The 15,692-nt window shown below is 41.0% G+C and overlaps 1 protein-coding gene across 4 annotated transcripts in view; it reads right to left on the bottom strand.

Moving 5' to 3' along the window:
• Window positions 1-15,692, bottom strand: part of KCNH5 (potassium voltage-gated channel subfamily H member 5) — a 240,159-nt gene that overhangs the window by 211,308 nt on the left and 13,159 nt on the right. For 2 of the 4 annotated variants that reach the window (XM_043549512.1, XM_043549513.1), the window contains exons 2-5: window positions 12,260-12,383; window positions 7,736-7,801; window positions 6,633-6,739; window positions 1,392-1,520 (exon numbers count right to left, since the gene is read on the bottom strand). In XM_043549512.1, coding sequence (XP_043405447.1) covers window positions 1,392-1,520; window positions 6,633-6,739; window positions 7,736-7,801; window positions 12,260-12,383 — 426 coding nt within the window. The remainder of the gene's footprint in view (window positions 1-1,391; window positions 1,521-6,632; window positions 6,740-7,735; window positions 7,802-12,259; window positions 12,384-15,692) is intronic. The other 2 variants (XM_007068012.3, XM_043549514.1) reach the window with 1 other exon arrangement.

Genomic DNA, 15,692 nt, shown 5'->3' with positions numbered 1-15,692 from the left:
CTGAGCATGGATAATCAGATGTTATCCACACTGTAAGAAAAATCATTCAGACCCTGGTTTTTTGCACTTGGATGACACTAAGAGTCTCTCTTTAAAGCTTTGGGTATTCATAAAAAGAAAAGGAGTACTTGTGGCACCTTAGAGACTAACCAATTTATTTGAGCATAAGCTTTCGTGAACTACAGCTCACTTCATCGGATGCATACTGTGGAAAATACAGAAGATGTTTTTATACACACAGACCATGAAAAAATGGGTGTTTATCACTACAAAAGGTTTTCTCTCCCCCCACCCCATTCTCCTGCTGGTAATAGTTTATCTAAAGTGATCACTCTCCTTACAATGTGTATGATAATCAAGGTGGGCCATTTCCAGCACAAATCCAGGTTTTCATAGTTCTTCATGAGAAACACAGACTTTGCCAAGTTTGGGCGGTGGGCGGAGAAAGGGGAGGAATAAATAAACGATAAGCAAATGCAAAGCAAATCTTGTATGCAACAGGATATTATTTCCCTTAACCAAGTGTGCACTAAGTATAATTAGAAAAACAACACACACAAACTTAGCATACAGCAGCCATGAAGCACAGAATATGCCTCAGGATCAAGAGACACAGTATAAACAGGTCCTTTTTACCCTTCCCCAGCAGCTGTCCTTGGACAAGGCTGAGGATCTGGCCCTGGATGTTTATTTGAATAGGCCACTGCACATCCAAATGAACACCATCTGCAGCAGCTGTTAACAAATAAACACAACAACCAGAGCTATGTTGATATCATTGCTGGCAACGAGGAACAAGCGAAATGGGCCATTTCATTGTAATTTCACCTTCAACTTGAAAACGATATCAGTACCTCATCACCAAGGGGGAAAAAAAGGGTTTACTAAATGGAAAATTATAATCTCCTTAGGGAAAGATGTTTAATTTTCAATCTCCTAAAACAGTAAAGTTTAACAAATAATTAAAAGTGGCTAAAGGTGTCTCAGAATGATACTAGTTTCGAATCTAAGCAAAATCTAGCTGTGCTGAAACAATCAGTGAAACCATACCAAAAAAAGAACAGGAGGACTGGTGGCACCTTAGAGACTAACAAATTTATTTGAGGATAAGCTTTCGTGGGCTACAGCCCACTTCATCGGATGCATACCAAAAAAGAAGATACACCAAGTCTAGGGATAGTGTCAGCATCTTGTTAGTGAATGTTACATACATTGTGCTTGATCTTAGAGTTTTATACCACAAACGTAGCAGAATGATGTCAGAACTTTTACAAATTGCTAAGCATTTCCTGAAGCCAAGAAACACTTCACATTCATTGTTTGCTTCTGCTCTGAGGTTCAACTTGAATATGTATATTTTAACATTAATAATAAATTATTTTAAAAATTACCTTTTGTTGAATCATCTTCAATTGGTTGTTTGAACAAAGTGATATCTTTAAAAGTGCACAGGAATAAAACCACTTTTTCATGTTCATTTCTTATAGGTGCTATTTGCATGTAGAACCAAACTGGGGTTCCTGGAGAAGAGAGAAAGAAACCAGGGCATGTGGTAGAACACCAGCTTTCCACAACTCCTACATGTTTTAAATGCTGTATTACATACATTTATCTGAAAACCATTTCTAGATAGCTGTACCTTTGCCATGTTTGTTTGGGTCTATAATATATTCACATGCACATTAAAATGAGAAAATGCTAGCAATCCAATTAACTACCACAAGTAACCAAAGAAAGAACCCCAGTAATCTCTGCCATAACACTGTTTTATTGTTCCCCTTTTAGCCTGGTCTCTACCTATCATTCTTCACCCCCTTTGAAGTTTAGGTAGTTCTCATCCTCAAGGTAGGCACAACTTTCTGATATTTCTAAAGTAATAAACAAGGCGAGAGGAAAACCTTGAAGGTTCATGTTACACATCACAGAGAACCAAAACAAAATGGCAAAGACACCTACGTTTTTCCTTTGCTGGCCACCTCTTAAAAACAAGCTTTAGATTTTTTTAAAAACATTTTTAAATGTCTCTGTAAAGTAGGATGATGCTGTCAAATGTGCCATGTCCCAGATTTGACACTCTACCACACATGAAAAAGAACATTCGTGAGATGAGCTCAGCCATCCTGCCTCCCAGTCTCCTGGGCTAGTCACCAGACCATACCCATACCCACCCCCACAGCTGGATATAGAGCACAAGAGGTCTGACTCCCAGTCTCTCTGCTGCTCTAACCAACAGACGATATACCCACCGATATATCTTCCTCTTAGTATTTGAATTCAAGGCAAAACCATTTTACAATCCTGGCACTTTGGTTAAGCAAACAATCAACAAAGCACCTAAAATGCTAGAGTGGTTAGGATAGCAGACATATATGCACACAGCAGGAATGTAATATGCTTACTGGTACATCATGCAGGAGAATGAAACTAGCAAGTGTCCTGTTCTCTGTATAGTCAAATTCACTCCTGTGTAGTCAGCCACCACAAGGACTGTGCACCACATCAGTTCTATTTCTGCATGCTGATCTGCTGCAGGGGAGGTAGATTTTACTCTTATTGATTTGGGATCCTAAACAGTTTGTATAGAGATACGCAGTTCACTTGTATGAATGACATGTCAGTAAAGCCTTACCTCCACTAGAAAACATGGACCACCCTGAAAGTCAATTGCTCCCCATAGCAAGCTTATAACACCTCACATCCATACACAGAGGTGCTCCAAATGGCTTAGTATCATCAGCACAGGGCATGGCCTCTTCGCAAATTGCCACATGGATTAATCTCTGGCAAGGTGCTTAAGGTGGTGTGATTGTATATTCGGTTTATATCCATCCCTGGCAATCTTGTCACACCACCGAAGCTTTTGGCAAACTTGGGATTGTCGGCCAAGTAGCAGCATTCCTTGGTACACACACTTTGAAACTGGTTGGCCATCTAGTCAAATAATATGTCCAGGCCAAGAAAGCCATTGAAACTGAACTAGCGTGGATGGAGACGATTGCTAGTTCGGCTTTTGAATATCCTCATTTCTGATCTTGTCCTGCCACTTGATATGGAGAAGTGGACGGAGACCACGAGAATGGAAAACATCATTCCAACATTCTTCAGCTTTCCTCTATGCCCACATTTCACTTCCATTCAGCGGAGTTGGTCTAACTGTGGTTCCATAGATCCGCAGCTTGACAGCGAGCTTGATGTCTTGACATTCCTCACAGAGGCTACTGAAGGGCTAACAACAGGGCAGCAACGGCTACTTCACAGGCATCCACTTCTTTTGAGCATCTTCAGACCTCGTGCTGGAGAATGGCTTAGCAGAATGCACAATGCCACTTGGATTAGACATGTTTTCAGCCAGGTTAAAAATTGTTTTCAGTCTGAACTGTTTTGGTGCCAGTATGGACACAGACTAGTCCATCCACAATGCACTGTTCGCCTTTCAAAATCTCCCACCATGCATTGCTTCTGGAATTGTACCAGAAACTGCAGAATAGGTGCCCAGAGGGCACTGAAAATAAAATGGTTTAGCATAGGACTAGTGTGGACAAGGTCAAAACTGCAATTCACCATGGCTAGTGTGGCTACATTGAACTGTTTGTGATTACACCAGTACCATAATAGCAGTAAGTGGTACAAGCACAAGGAAGGCCTGTGGTTTAGTGTTTATTCCAGGGACATTGTGCTGACTCAATTATTTCAACTCCCAATGGCCAACTCAAGATTTACAGACCTGAACACTGGCTTCTAAGAGGTTTGTAATGTGAAGCTCTTTAGACAAGTAACTAATTAAAAAGCAGAAGGCACTCTAATAAACATAAGGAAACCAGGCAGCCCTCATACCAGCAAGCTTAAAATGCTAAGTAAGTGCCTGAGGGCAGCAATCCTGAGGATAATGCCTGAAAGCAGCATCCCCTGGATAATACCTCTCACTATGCTGTAGGCAAAGGAGAAACCAAACAAATCTCAGTCACTACCAAAAAGAGTCTCACAGGAGAAAAACCTACACAACTCATGAGCAAGAACACACAGCACTGCTAGGCACAGGGTGGGGTTTGAAATGAACACTGGGTGTTCTCTCACTTGGTCTATGAAAGTGCAGTGGACTCAGAGCAGAAGGCTGGTGACACACCTGGCCTCCAATAGGAATAAACTGAAAGCCCTCAATCTGGTAACAGTCAGCATTTTCTGCAGGTGTTCTAGAAGAAATGTACACTACCTATTTTTTGCTACAGTGTTAACCTTAACATATGCTTTTGTAGTGTGGTCACTGTAAGGACTTATTTCAGAGTAGCAGCCATGTTACTCTGTATCCGCAAAAAGGAAAGGAGGACTTATGGCACCTTAGAGACTAACAAATTTATTTGAGCATAAGCTTTCGTGAGCTACATCCAATGAAGTGAGCTGTAGCTCACAAAAGCTTATGCTCAAATAAATTTGTTAGTCTCTAAGGTGCCACAAGTACTCCTTTTCTTTTTATAAGGACTTAGTTTTGCCAACCTGCAGGAAGCCAGGTACAGATTATGACTGGGTAGAACCAAGTGCTGGACAATGCATTTGCTGAGACAGAAGTCGGCCAGTTAAAGTGTTAGTACCAAAGGGAGTCTTAATTCTTGGCTTTTGGGGAAGAGAGAGAGAGAGCGCGAGAGAGATTGAATTTAAGGATGGGATCCGATCCAAGACTGAACAGAGAATGACCCTATAGACTGTACTTGGATATTTTCTTATTAAAAAGTCCTTCCGTTATCCCGCATATCTTATAAAAATATAGACAGAAGAGCTGGAAATCTGGGCACAGCTGAAGGTTTTAATGAGGAAGCTGTGTTTCAGGGATTTATTGAGAGGCAATCCACTCAAGCCAGGGATATTCTTTTCGAAGCAAAAGCTGTTGGCCTGATATGGGAAAAGATCAGGAGAAAACTTTTAGCTTTTCTATTTAAAAATAAAAGGGAAAGGAATTTAATGAAAGACTGAGACCTGTTAACCAGGAGCTGCCACTTCAGCTTATTTTTCATAACATAACCCAGTAGCAAAAGGGAGAGTTGATTGCGAGGGATCCATTCTGTTACCAGCTGGAAGCAGGGCATGGCAACACTAGAAGCCTCTTCCAGAGGAGAAATGGAGGGCAAACCCATCTCAAGACATTTTCCTAACATGTGGGAGCAATCAGGCAGAGTGCACAGACAAAAGAGCAGAGCAGCAGAAAAGCAAAGGAACAGACATGACCATATGCCAAAGACCAGAATGGTGTCATTCACAGGACATGTCAAGACACCTGCAGCAACACTGGCAGTGAGAGCTGCAATTGCTCTTCTTTCAATGGAAAAGTTTGCTAAAATACTTCAGGATGGACAGAATTTGGGGGATCTTAGGATAGCTTATTATTGCTTAAGTGTGTGCAAGGATGAGATGATTTCTCCTAAAAAGGGAAAGTTGAATTAAAGTATAAACAACACACATATCATTTCAGGAAGTCTTAGCAGGTGCAATCTCAGGGAGCAGCATTGTCTTAAATCCTCTGTTCATAGTTAGAGACAGAAGTGTTTTTAGAGACAGAAGTGTTTGTAGTGACATATAGCACAACTATTGGATGAGGCCCTGGAACATGACTTGCCCTTTCCTATAGTTCACTATTTTCCTGCAACTGAAGTACACTAGGAAAAGCTGTGGACCCAATCCTGCAAGCTACTCCATGCAGGCGCAGGGGTCTGCCCGTGGAGAGCAGCTTGCAAGGCTAGGGCCTATCACAACTGAATGAACGTGCAAGTTACTGGGTCAAGCTTCCGTGACCTCATGGCAGCAGCATTCTTTGAATAGTGATTAAGTCCAAGCATTAAAAAAAAAGAGGGACTGAAAGTTAAAAACACAGAGTCTGTAAACTCTGCCAGCCAATCCACAACTGACAGATTGTGTCCAGTATCATGTTAAATGTTGATGAGCAAGAACAATGCACAGGAGCAGCATAAACAACTAAAGAGAAAGAGTAGGATGGCAATATGTGGTGGCAACCTGATTCTGAAGTAAAATCATCTCCAGTTCTTCAAACCTGCTGCAGAGGCCAGCCAGCTGAAGGAGAGAATTGGTCACACTGTTGAGTTACTACATTGTCCTCTGCCTTCTAATAACCTTGTACTAATTCTTGACTGGGTCTTATGTTTGGTGGTCTCATTCAAGTTCCTAATGGGTGTCTTTATGCATCATAGAGCCATCAAATCAGTAAGCACAATTGACAGGACCATAGACAGCTGGGACATGAGTGTTCCAGCTCATCATTGAGGGACATTCTCCAATCTGCATGGAGTACCTCACACAGTGCTTCCTACCAAAGTACCTAGTTTGATCACCTTCATATACTCCAAAAGTTTCAAAAATGAGTTGTGTTTCTGGGGTCCTCACCTGAGGCCTTTTAAAGGAGCCAGACTTTCAGAAAGTGCTGAGCACCTACCTACTAAAAACCAGACCCTTTTAGGAGGTCTCAAGTGGTCCATTCAAATATTATGGCACCCAAAATCACTAGTCACTTTTAAAAATCTTGCCTCAAACTCCCACACAAATGTTAAAAGAAAAATTGCTATTGCTCAATTATTCATTTAAAAAATGTACTGTCAATTACCACCAGTTGTATACAATGTTATACATACTGTTTTTCTTGTACAGGAGAATTTCAAAGCAGTTTGACTCATAGTTGTCAAAAGTCTGTCTGACTTTTTCAATGGTCTTCTTATCCGTCAGTTCCCCATACATAAAACTGGAAAAGAAAAATCCATTTCTGCTTTTTTCCCCCACAGTCAAGTAACAACTTATAAACATTAGCTATGCTGTAATTGTTATCCACTGAAATTTAACTATGATTTACATCTCATTTCAACATTTATGGTATTCCAAGATTGCCATGAAACCTATAAAACAAACAATTGTGGCTGCTTACTTATTGTAAGAAAGATTTATGTGCTGTCATTTTACATAAGTGACTTTCTAGGTATACATTCAAGGCTAGAGTGTTAAAAAAAAAGAGATGACAATATACACCACTGGGGCAACACATAAACATGCTACAGTGACAAAATGATAAAGTAGAGAAGAAAACTCAACAAAAGGCATACAAATTCTCAAATCCTCTTAGAACCCCTTATACTTCTGAGGCAGAACAGAATCCACTACAGATAAATCCTAGGGTGACCAGATAGAAAGTGTAAAAAATTGGGATGGGGGTGGAGGGTAACAGGTGCCTATATAAGAAAAAGCCCCCCAAATCGTGACTGTCCCTATAAAATCAGGCCATCTGGTCACCCTAGATAAGTCCTGATGATCCAAGCATTAGTTATGAGAATGCTGAGTTACCCAAAATTTGCTTCCATGCCCCAAATCCAAAATTCAGACAGGGACCAAAGTTCCGTTCTCTAAAATTATGCAGAGGTGCCCCAAGAAATTCAGGTAATCCAGTTTACTTATAAAGGTCTGATTATGAATCAAGACAGGATTTCACCAACAAGAAATAAAGGCCGCAATTCTCTTGCAAATAGGGTCCCCAGTCCAGCACAACTTTTAAGAGTATGAATTGCCCCACTGAAGTCAAGTTTGCATTTATCCCATGTGAGTAGGAAGGAAGTCACCGGGACAACTCACACGTGTAAAGTTAGAGATGTGCCTAAGTCCCTTGCTGGATCAATTCCCCAGCTACCCTGTTCAACATTACACCTTTCAACCAGTGCATTCCCAACATCAATTATATAAGTGCCAGCACCTGTAATTCATATTGGCAGGGTGAATTTCAATGGAAGGGCATCCCTGGTTCAAATTCTCTGTGCTGCTATAAATATGCAAAACTCCGTTAAACTCCTCTGAGGTTTACTTACATAATATTTACCTCACTTGGCTAACTTGTGGAATAAAACAGAACTGTATGCATTGCCTTTTTATTGCACAAGTTAAGAAACCAAACTGCTAGACTATTACACAACTTTTTGAAGTATGCAAATACATTTATTTATTTCATGTTATTCAACTAATTTTTGTATCACACAGTTTGGAAAAAGTACTAAAATGCATCTGTACATTCCTCCTCCTCCCCTCCACTAAGCAGGTATCAATGCAAACTTAAGGAAGGTGTGGGTCTACTGCTCAATGGAGAAGATGAGCTGGGAAGGGAAGATGATAGGAAGGCAGAGCTGCTCAATATCTACTTTGCTTCAGTCTTCTCACAAAAAAATAACATGTGCCCAGATGACTAGCGAAGTTATCATAGACAATACAGGGGAAGGGATGTAGACTGGGATAAGTAAAGAACACATCAGATCTTCTGACCAATTTGAATGAATTCAAATCAGCAGGGCCAGATGCTATGCACACAAGGGTACTGAAAGAATTAGCTGAAGAAATCTTGGAGCCACTGGCAATAATATCTACAAACTCCTGGATGACAGGAAAGGTCCCAGAAGTTTGGAGAAAGGCTAACATAGTGCCCATCTTGAAAAAGGGGGGAAAGGAGGAGCCGGGGAACTATAGAGCAGTCAGCCTGAGCTTCATACCTGGGAAACTATTAGAGCAATGTATAACCATTCAATTAGCGAATAGCTGGAGGATGAAGGGGTGATCATAGCAGCCAGCATGGATTTACCAAGAACAAATCATGCCAAACCAGCTTGATTTCCTTCTTTGACAGGGTAACTGGTTTGGTGGATAGAGGGAATATGATAGACATAGACTAACACGGCTGTTACTCTGAAACCTGTCATAATATACCTGGACTTCAGCCAGGCTTTTGACACAGTCCCACACGACATTCTGATAAGTAAGCTGGAGAAATGTGGGCTCGACAGAACTACCATTAAGTGGATACATAATTGGGGGGTTCCACAGGGATCTGTTCTGGGTCTGGTGTTGTTTAACACCTTTATTAATGACCTGGATGGAGGTATGGAGAACAGGCTGATCAAGTCTGCAGATGACACAAAGCTAGTAGGGGTTGCCAATACTTTGGAGGATAGAGCTAACATTCAGAGGGATCTTGAGAAATAGACGAACCGGGCTAGAGACCACAAAATGACATTCAGCAAACAAATGCAAGGTGCTACACTTAGGGAAAACAAACTAAATGCCCAAATACAGAATGGGGGATAACGGGCTTGGCAACAGCACTGCTGAGAAGGATCTGGGTGTTGTGGTGGAGCACAACCTCAACATGAGTCAGCAATGCAATGCTGTTGGGGGGGGGGGGGGGGGGCGGAGCATGAATGCAATTTTAGGTTGCATTAACAGAGGCATAGCAGGCAAGTCACGGGAAGTGATAGTACCATTCTATTCAGCGCTGGTTAGGCCTCAGCTCGAGGACTGCATCCAATTTTGGTCACTGCTGTATAGAAAGGATGTAGAGAAACTGGAAAGGATCCAGATGCGAGAGACAAAGATGATCAAAGGGATGGAATGCAAGGCATGTGAGCAAAGGCTGAGGGAACTGGGTATGTTTAGTTTGGAAAAGAGGAGTTTAAGGGGGGGGACATGATAGTGGTCTTCAGATACTTGAAAGGCTGCCATAAAAAAAGATGGGAGAAAAGTTGTCCTCTCTTTGCCTCTTGTCCTGCCCTCTAAGACAAGGGTTCAAACTACAGCATAGCAGATTTAGATTAAATCTCAGGAAAAAGTTCCTAACTGTAAGAACAGTAGAACAATGGAACAGACTGCCTATGCGTCTTCACTGGAGGTTTTCAAAAAGAGGCTGGTATGAATGGGCACAGCTCCATTGACTTTACTTCGAAGGGTATGTCCACGCTGCAGCTGGGAGCAGGGCCACCTGGGGGAAAGGAGGGCGCAAGAAACACTGATGCGTGGGATTGCAGCACCATTCAGGTTTGGCCCAGCAACCCCTCCGCAATGGAGGGACCACCAGTCCAAACTGAGTGGTGCTGCAAGCCCGTGAGCCAGGTCACAACACCTGGAGCAGGAAGCCGGGCCCAGCCCCGTAGGACAGGAGCCAGCATTATGGAGTTGCAGGGTAGGCTCCTCTCCATATATAATACCCATAGCACATAACCATGCACAAAAACACTGCTAGGCAACAAACCTTTTGGCACCTTCACTATCTGAAGTATAATTGAGAGGGTATTTTTAATAGGAGAACTCATAAGTCCTCATTTTTCAAAGGTGTTTAACTAAAATTTTCCTATATTTCTGTTCTGTACTTGTAATGGTTTTAATTCAGAGCCGTGCTAAAGAGGCTTGGCTGGCAGCAAGTAGCTGATATGGATGTGTTTCAGTACAAAGAAACCGTAGATGCAATCACGGGAGTGCAACAGGGCAATTCTATCAGTGCACCTGGGATGGCTGTGATGAGGTTGTCTCCATCAGCCCCCATGAGTTTGTAAACTTGGTTGCTATTGCCTGTGTTCAATATTGCACAGTGACATCACAATCTTGTTCCAATACCATTGTCTGCTATAGGAAGCCTGCATACTTTCAGGAATCTTGGATTCCAAAGGTTTCCCCTCCTCCTCCTCCATAGAGGAAAGCAGAGCAGGCTATGTTTTCATAGAATCACAGAATATCAGAGTTGGAAGGGACCTCAGGAGGTCATCTAGTCCCACCCCCTGCTCAAAGCAGGACCAATCCCCAACTAAACCATCCCAGCCAGGGCTTTGGTGGTGGAATCTCCTTCCTTAGAAGTTTTTAAGGTCAGGCTTGACAAAGCCCTGGCTGGGATGATTTAGTTGGGGATCAGTCCTGCTTCGAGCAGGGGGTTGGACTAGATGACCTCCTGAGGTCCCTTCCAACCGTGATATTCTATGATCTCCCTAGGTAACCCATTCCAGTGCTTCACCACCCTCCTAGTGAAAAAGTTTTTCCTAATATCCAACCTAAACCTCCCCCACTGCAACTTGAGACCATTACTCCTTGTTCTGTCATCAGCTACCCCTGAGAACAGTCTAGATCCATCCTCTTTGGAACCCCCTTTCAGGTAGTTGAAAGCAGCTATCAAATCCCCCCTCATTCTTCTCTTCCGCAGACTAAACAATCCCAGTTCCCTCAGCCTCTCCTCATAAGTCATTATGTTTTCCCATTAGCAATGTGCTTGTTGCCTCTTGGTGAAAATGGAATGGTAGTTAACGTGCTGCATATATAGAGTCAGATTTGCTCCCTGGGTTGCTTCAGTTACCAGCAGTGTAACCAGGTGTGGGCCCCGGGTAGCAGCTGCTCTGCCAGGATTCTTGGTGCACATTCTTTATGAGGCTTGGAGTTGGTTAACCCAGTCCAAAGAAAGCATCTCCCAGGGATTCAGTGATCTCCCAGAACATCTCCCAGGCACTCAGTTGAGGAGGCTAGGATGGATGCCCAGCCATAAATTAAAATTGTCTTCTCCTGACAGACCACCAGAGAAGGGGTGACAGTACATCCACCTGCTGCGAGGGATAGCTACCCCGATGGTGACAGAGAGTGCAGTTTCCACCTCAGTGTGCTCATGGGGGTAGGCCTCTTGCGAGTCAATTAGAGTGAAACTAGTAAAAAATCTTCCACTTGTGTGGACTGAAACCAAATTTTTAAATATCCTACCATGTCTGCACCTCTCTTTCAAATTCATTACAGTGCCCAATTGTAACCTCGCTGATACTGGTGTAAATCAGGTGCAATCCAAGGCAAAGGAGAACCTAGCCCAGAGTTTCTAAAATTTTCCTTTTCCACTGAAGATTTTTCTTCATTCCTGCACTGCTCAGAACGTTTATACCATCAACAGCCATCACAAGGCAAGTCACAAATCCCTCAACTCAGGACCTGGCAGCTAATTAAAGGAAGAACTAGCTTGTTTTCAGAATATGGATGGCAGAAAATATGTTCATTGGTAAATTTTATAAACTAAAAACAAATCTATATTATCATCAGAATCATTTCATTTATGGCTCAATCCTACAACATGCTGAGCAGTCTGGCCCTGATACAGCAAAAGCACCTAAGCGTGTACTAAACTTAAAGCACTGGATTAGTTCCATTGACTTCAGTGGATCTATTGACTTCAGTGGAACTACTCATGCATACAGTTAACCACACGTTTAAGTGCTTTGCTGGATCAGAGACAAGGTGCTCAGCACTGTGTAGGATCCAACCTTTAGAGGTATAAATTCTATTGACTGCATTGGTACCTTAAATAGTTTGTTTGTAAAATTACAAACTTTTAACAGATCATTTTTAAATTAAGGCTTTCAAGATCATTTAAACATTTAAGCAGAGTCCTGATTTTCACTCAATATAAATAATTTGTAAATATACAGAGGTTACATACCTGCAAGTGCTACTCTTCTGCATGACGTCAGCTCGATGATATCCAGAGAGTTTACAAAAACCGTCATTACTATAAACTACAGGCCAGTCCACAATCTGGGCATTTCCCAGTAAAAAACTTGATTCTAAAAAGAAAAAAAAAAAGAGAGGAAGATTTGTAGTTAACCACCATGTAAGTTTAAATAATCCTTGTGTTATAAACCAATTGCAGACAGTTATTCATATTGATAATATCAATCGGATAGGAGTTTAACAGATAACCAATTAAAGAATCTAAAGAAAGGATATGGCATGATAAAATGAAAAGTTACATTTGATTGGACAGGATTTGTTTCTAGTATGGTTTGAAGCTTCTTTCACCTAAAAGTACTAAAACAAGCACCGCTCTTAGAATTTACTGTATGAATTGTTTAAGAATCACCTATTGTCAACATCTGATCAGGATATTGTGCCTTGATGTCAACCCTAAACTACATTATAAATTGTTTATTTGTGTGTTAAATGGTCAGCGTGCCTAGCACTGATGACAGGCATGTTACATAATAAGACAAATAAAATACTGGACTTTTCACAGTTCCCAAAGTCTTTCACACAACTATTCAGAGGCAGCCACCTCTGGGGTGGAGGATGGCCACCAACACACAGAGAGAAATTTGCACAGCTATGCACTGTGCTATATCACCCCTATAATTAATGGCAGATAATAGAGAAGATGAATGGAACTCTAATATAGTGATGGGAAGCAAGAAAAGTAAAAAGTTCAAGGCTGAGATGAGAAAAGAAAACAACATTGTAGATATAGACTGGAAATGTCTATTTTACGACATAACAGGAGGTGCTGGCTCTCGTTAATTCTATCAGCCTATATCAGTTCCGGTAAATATGCTAATATTTGCTGGGAGTATTTTCAGGAGGCTGACCGCATGTTTAAATATCGCTTCAATCACCTGTTCTTTTAGTCAGCGCCTACAGCTCATACAGATGGATTGGCACAAACATATTAGGAGCTAGTCCTAAAATAACCAGTTTGGAACGTTGTTCCTCCAAAGCTCCTTCTAGCAAGGTGTTTCTGAAGCAGGAAGTATCCATTTTCTTCAGCTGTACTGAGTGTTATATGCTCATCAGCAATGCAAACATTTCTAATATTGTTCCTGTAACAATGCTCTCTCTATAGTCTAAAACAGAGGTTCTCCATTTATGATCCAGAGTCATCTTTGAGCATTGTGTAAATGTGTTTTTACTGTAGCTATGGACTATTCAGTAACTTTCACCACTGGAGTGGTGCAAAAAAGCTAATGAAATGTAGCCATTAAAAGTCTCTAATGTACAAACTCAGTGATGATACAGGTATCTTCCTCTCAGCACAAATATTGTCCAAAAAAGGTCTAAAGGAGAATTTTTAGCAACTATCATCATAATAGTGAAAGGATAATTATGCCTACTCCTTTTGTTTATTTGATCTATTTACCTTACTTTCATATCAGAGCGATAATTTGTATTTTTATAGGTTCTGCACTCTTTCCTATGGTTTAGAGGCTTGAATGTAGAGTATATAATTCAAATACTATTCTATTGAACATGGAAGTATATTGCAAAATTTTTGAGTTACTACATACATCTCTCTCACATACTTTACAAACTTGAATTTAGGGGGAAAAAAACCATCTGAAGATAAATATTTTTCCTTGTGAAAATCTAATAAAGACAGAATGATGTAAGGGTAGAAGTTTGGGGATTTCGTGAACTTCAACCTTTTTAGATTCGTATAATTAGTCTGAGTTCACCCACAGATCTTTTTTATCCCAAGAGGGAGTCAATATTTTTTAAACTTGTTTTTCTACCTAAAGGGAAGCAAGTGACCCAGGTCCATGACTGGAGCTTCTACATATACCACAATACAAATAAATAAATACATAATATCAGATGACAATGGAAGCTTTGCCATTGACTTCAAGAGAGCTAAGATTTCACCCACTGTACTGATACTCTAGGTATTTTTTTCCTCTTCCCTCTACTTTCTACACAGTGTATCCCTGTTTGTTACCCTCTCTGCACCATTTCCCCGCTACTTTCTAATTGGACTTTCTTCTCTGAGAGAGTGTGTCTAAGCAGAACACTAGTCCAGTAATGTCTGGATGCGAGTTCAACTTTTGAACCCAGGACATTTAGGTGGGTGTAACAAGTGTGTGCATCAGTAATTGCTGAGGCTATAAAAAGGGATTAAAGAACTGCATGGGAAGCACAAAAAAACAACATCCCAGGACCGTGATGAGTGACTGTAAAAGAGATGTTCACACTTTGGAGACGTAACCAGAGTTCTTTTCCGCACCACTGTTTTATTTTGGCAGCCCTACTGCAGCACTAATGGAACCTTATCCATTAGTAACACCCCCGCTGTTTCCAATTCTGAACACGACTGTTCCCATAGGACAGTTTTTAATTTTATCCAGTGCATCTGCATATCAGCCAACCCCCTCTCCCCGATTAGAACTGCTGAATGGTCTTTACAACATTCACCCCAATTAACTCCTCTCAAGTGGGCTGGAAGATGTGCACAGTTCAGAGTTGGTGCAGGACTTTAACGTTCCCATGAAAGGAAAATCCTACTTTTCCGTGACTGTGTGAATCTACAAGTATTACATGAGTGTTGAATCAAAAACAGGATTGATTTTGCACACACTCAGTATATTCATTTTCTATAACTATCTTCCCTCAGATGTTCTAGACACTTAGAAGTAAGAAACACCTTATATGAAAACAGGAGAGTCCCCCATTCACCAGAAGTGAACTGACTGGCTGACATTTCCATTGTATACATCTTTCAGTAGAATCAGATATCCAAACACAAAATCATTCAGGGATATCATGTGGATATGTGACACACCCTGGAGGACCTGAGATTCATAAACCAATAAAAAGATTACATAGATATGTAGTCTTATCATTTGTGACAGAGATAATCTTGATCCTATATTCCTGTTATGTAACTGTTTCAGAACACAATGTACACAGCGTAAGAGGCACGTCACAGCCAAGAGCAGACATATGGCATGCCTGACATATTTTTGCACTTTTATAGCGGCTTACATCTCAGGATTGCATAGTGCTCGAAAAGCATTAATTAACAAAGCCTGACCAAACCCATGGGAGATAGGAAAGCAGCACTGACTTTGGGTTATTGTTTTGTTTTTGCTTTATTGATTTTTCATGAAAAACACAAAAATTAAACAAAAAATGCAAATATTTAGCAAGAGGCTAAATTTAGTACAATGATCATTGTAACAAGCATCAGGCCAAAGACAAACAAATATACAAGTCTCTTGCTTTGTGTATTTAGCTTCTTCTCTTTAAAACTTTGACAAAGGAAAGAGCCCACCAGAGATATACCGGGGATCAGTGTATAAAAGTTTATAAATGCAATTTGAAAAATGATG

This window comes from Chelonia mydas, chromosome 6 (genome assembly GCF_015237465.2).
Source record: "Chelonia mydas isolate rCheMyd1 chromosome 6, rCheMyd1.pri.v2, whole genome shotgun sequence".
NCBI classification, from domain to species: domain Eukaryota; kingdom Metazoa; phylum Chordata; order Testudines; family Cheloniidae; genus Chelonia; species Chelonia mydas.
Note: the sequence above shows the minus strand (reverse complement) of the source record. Positions and strands in the feature narration are given on the sequence as shown.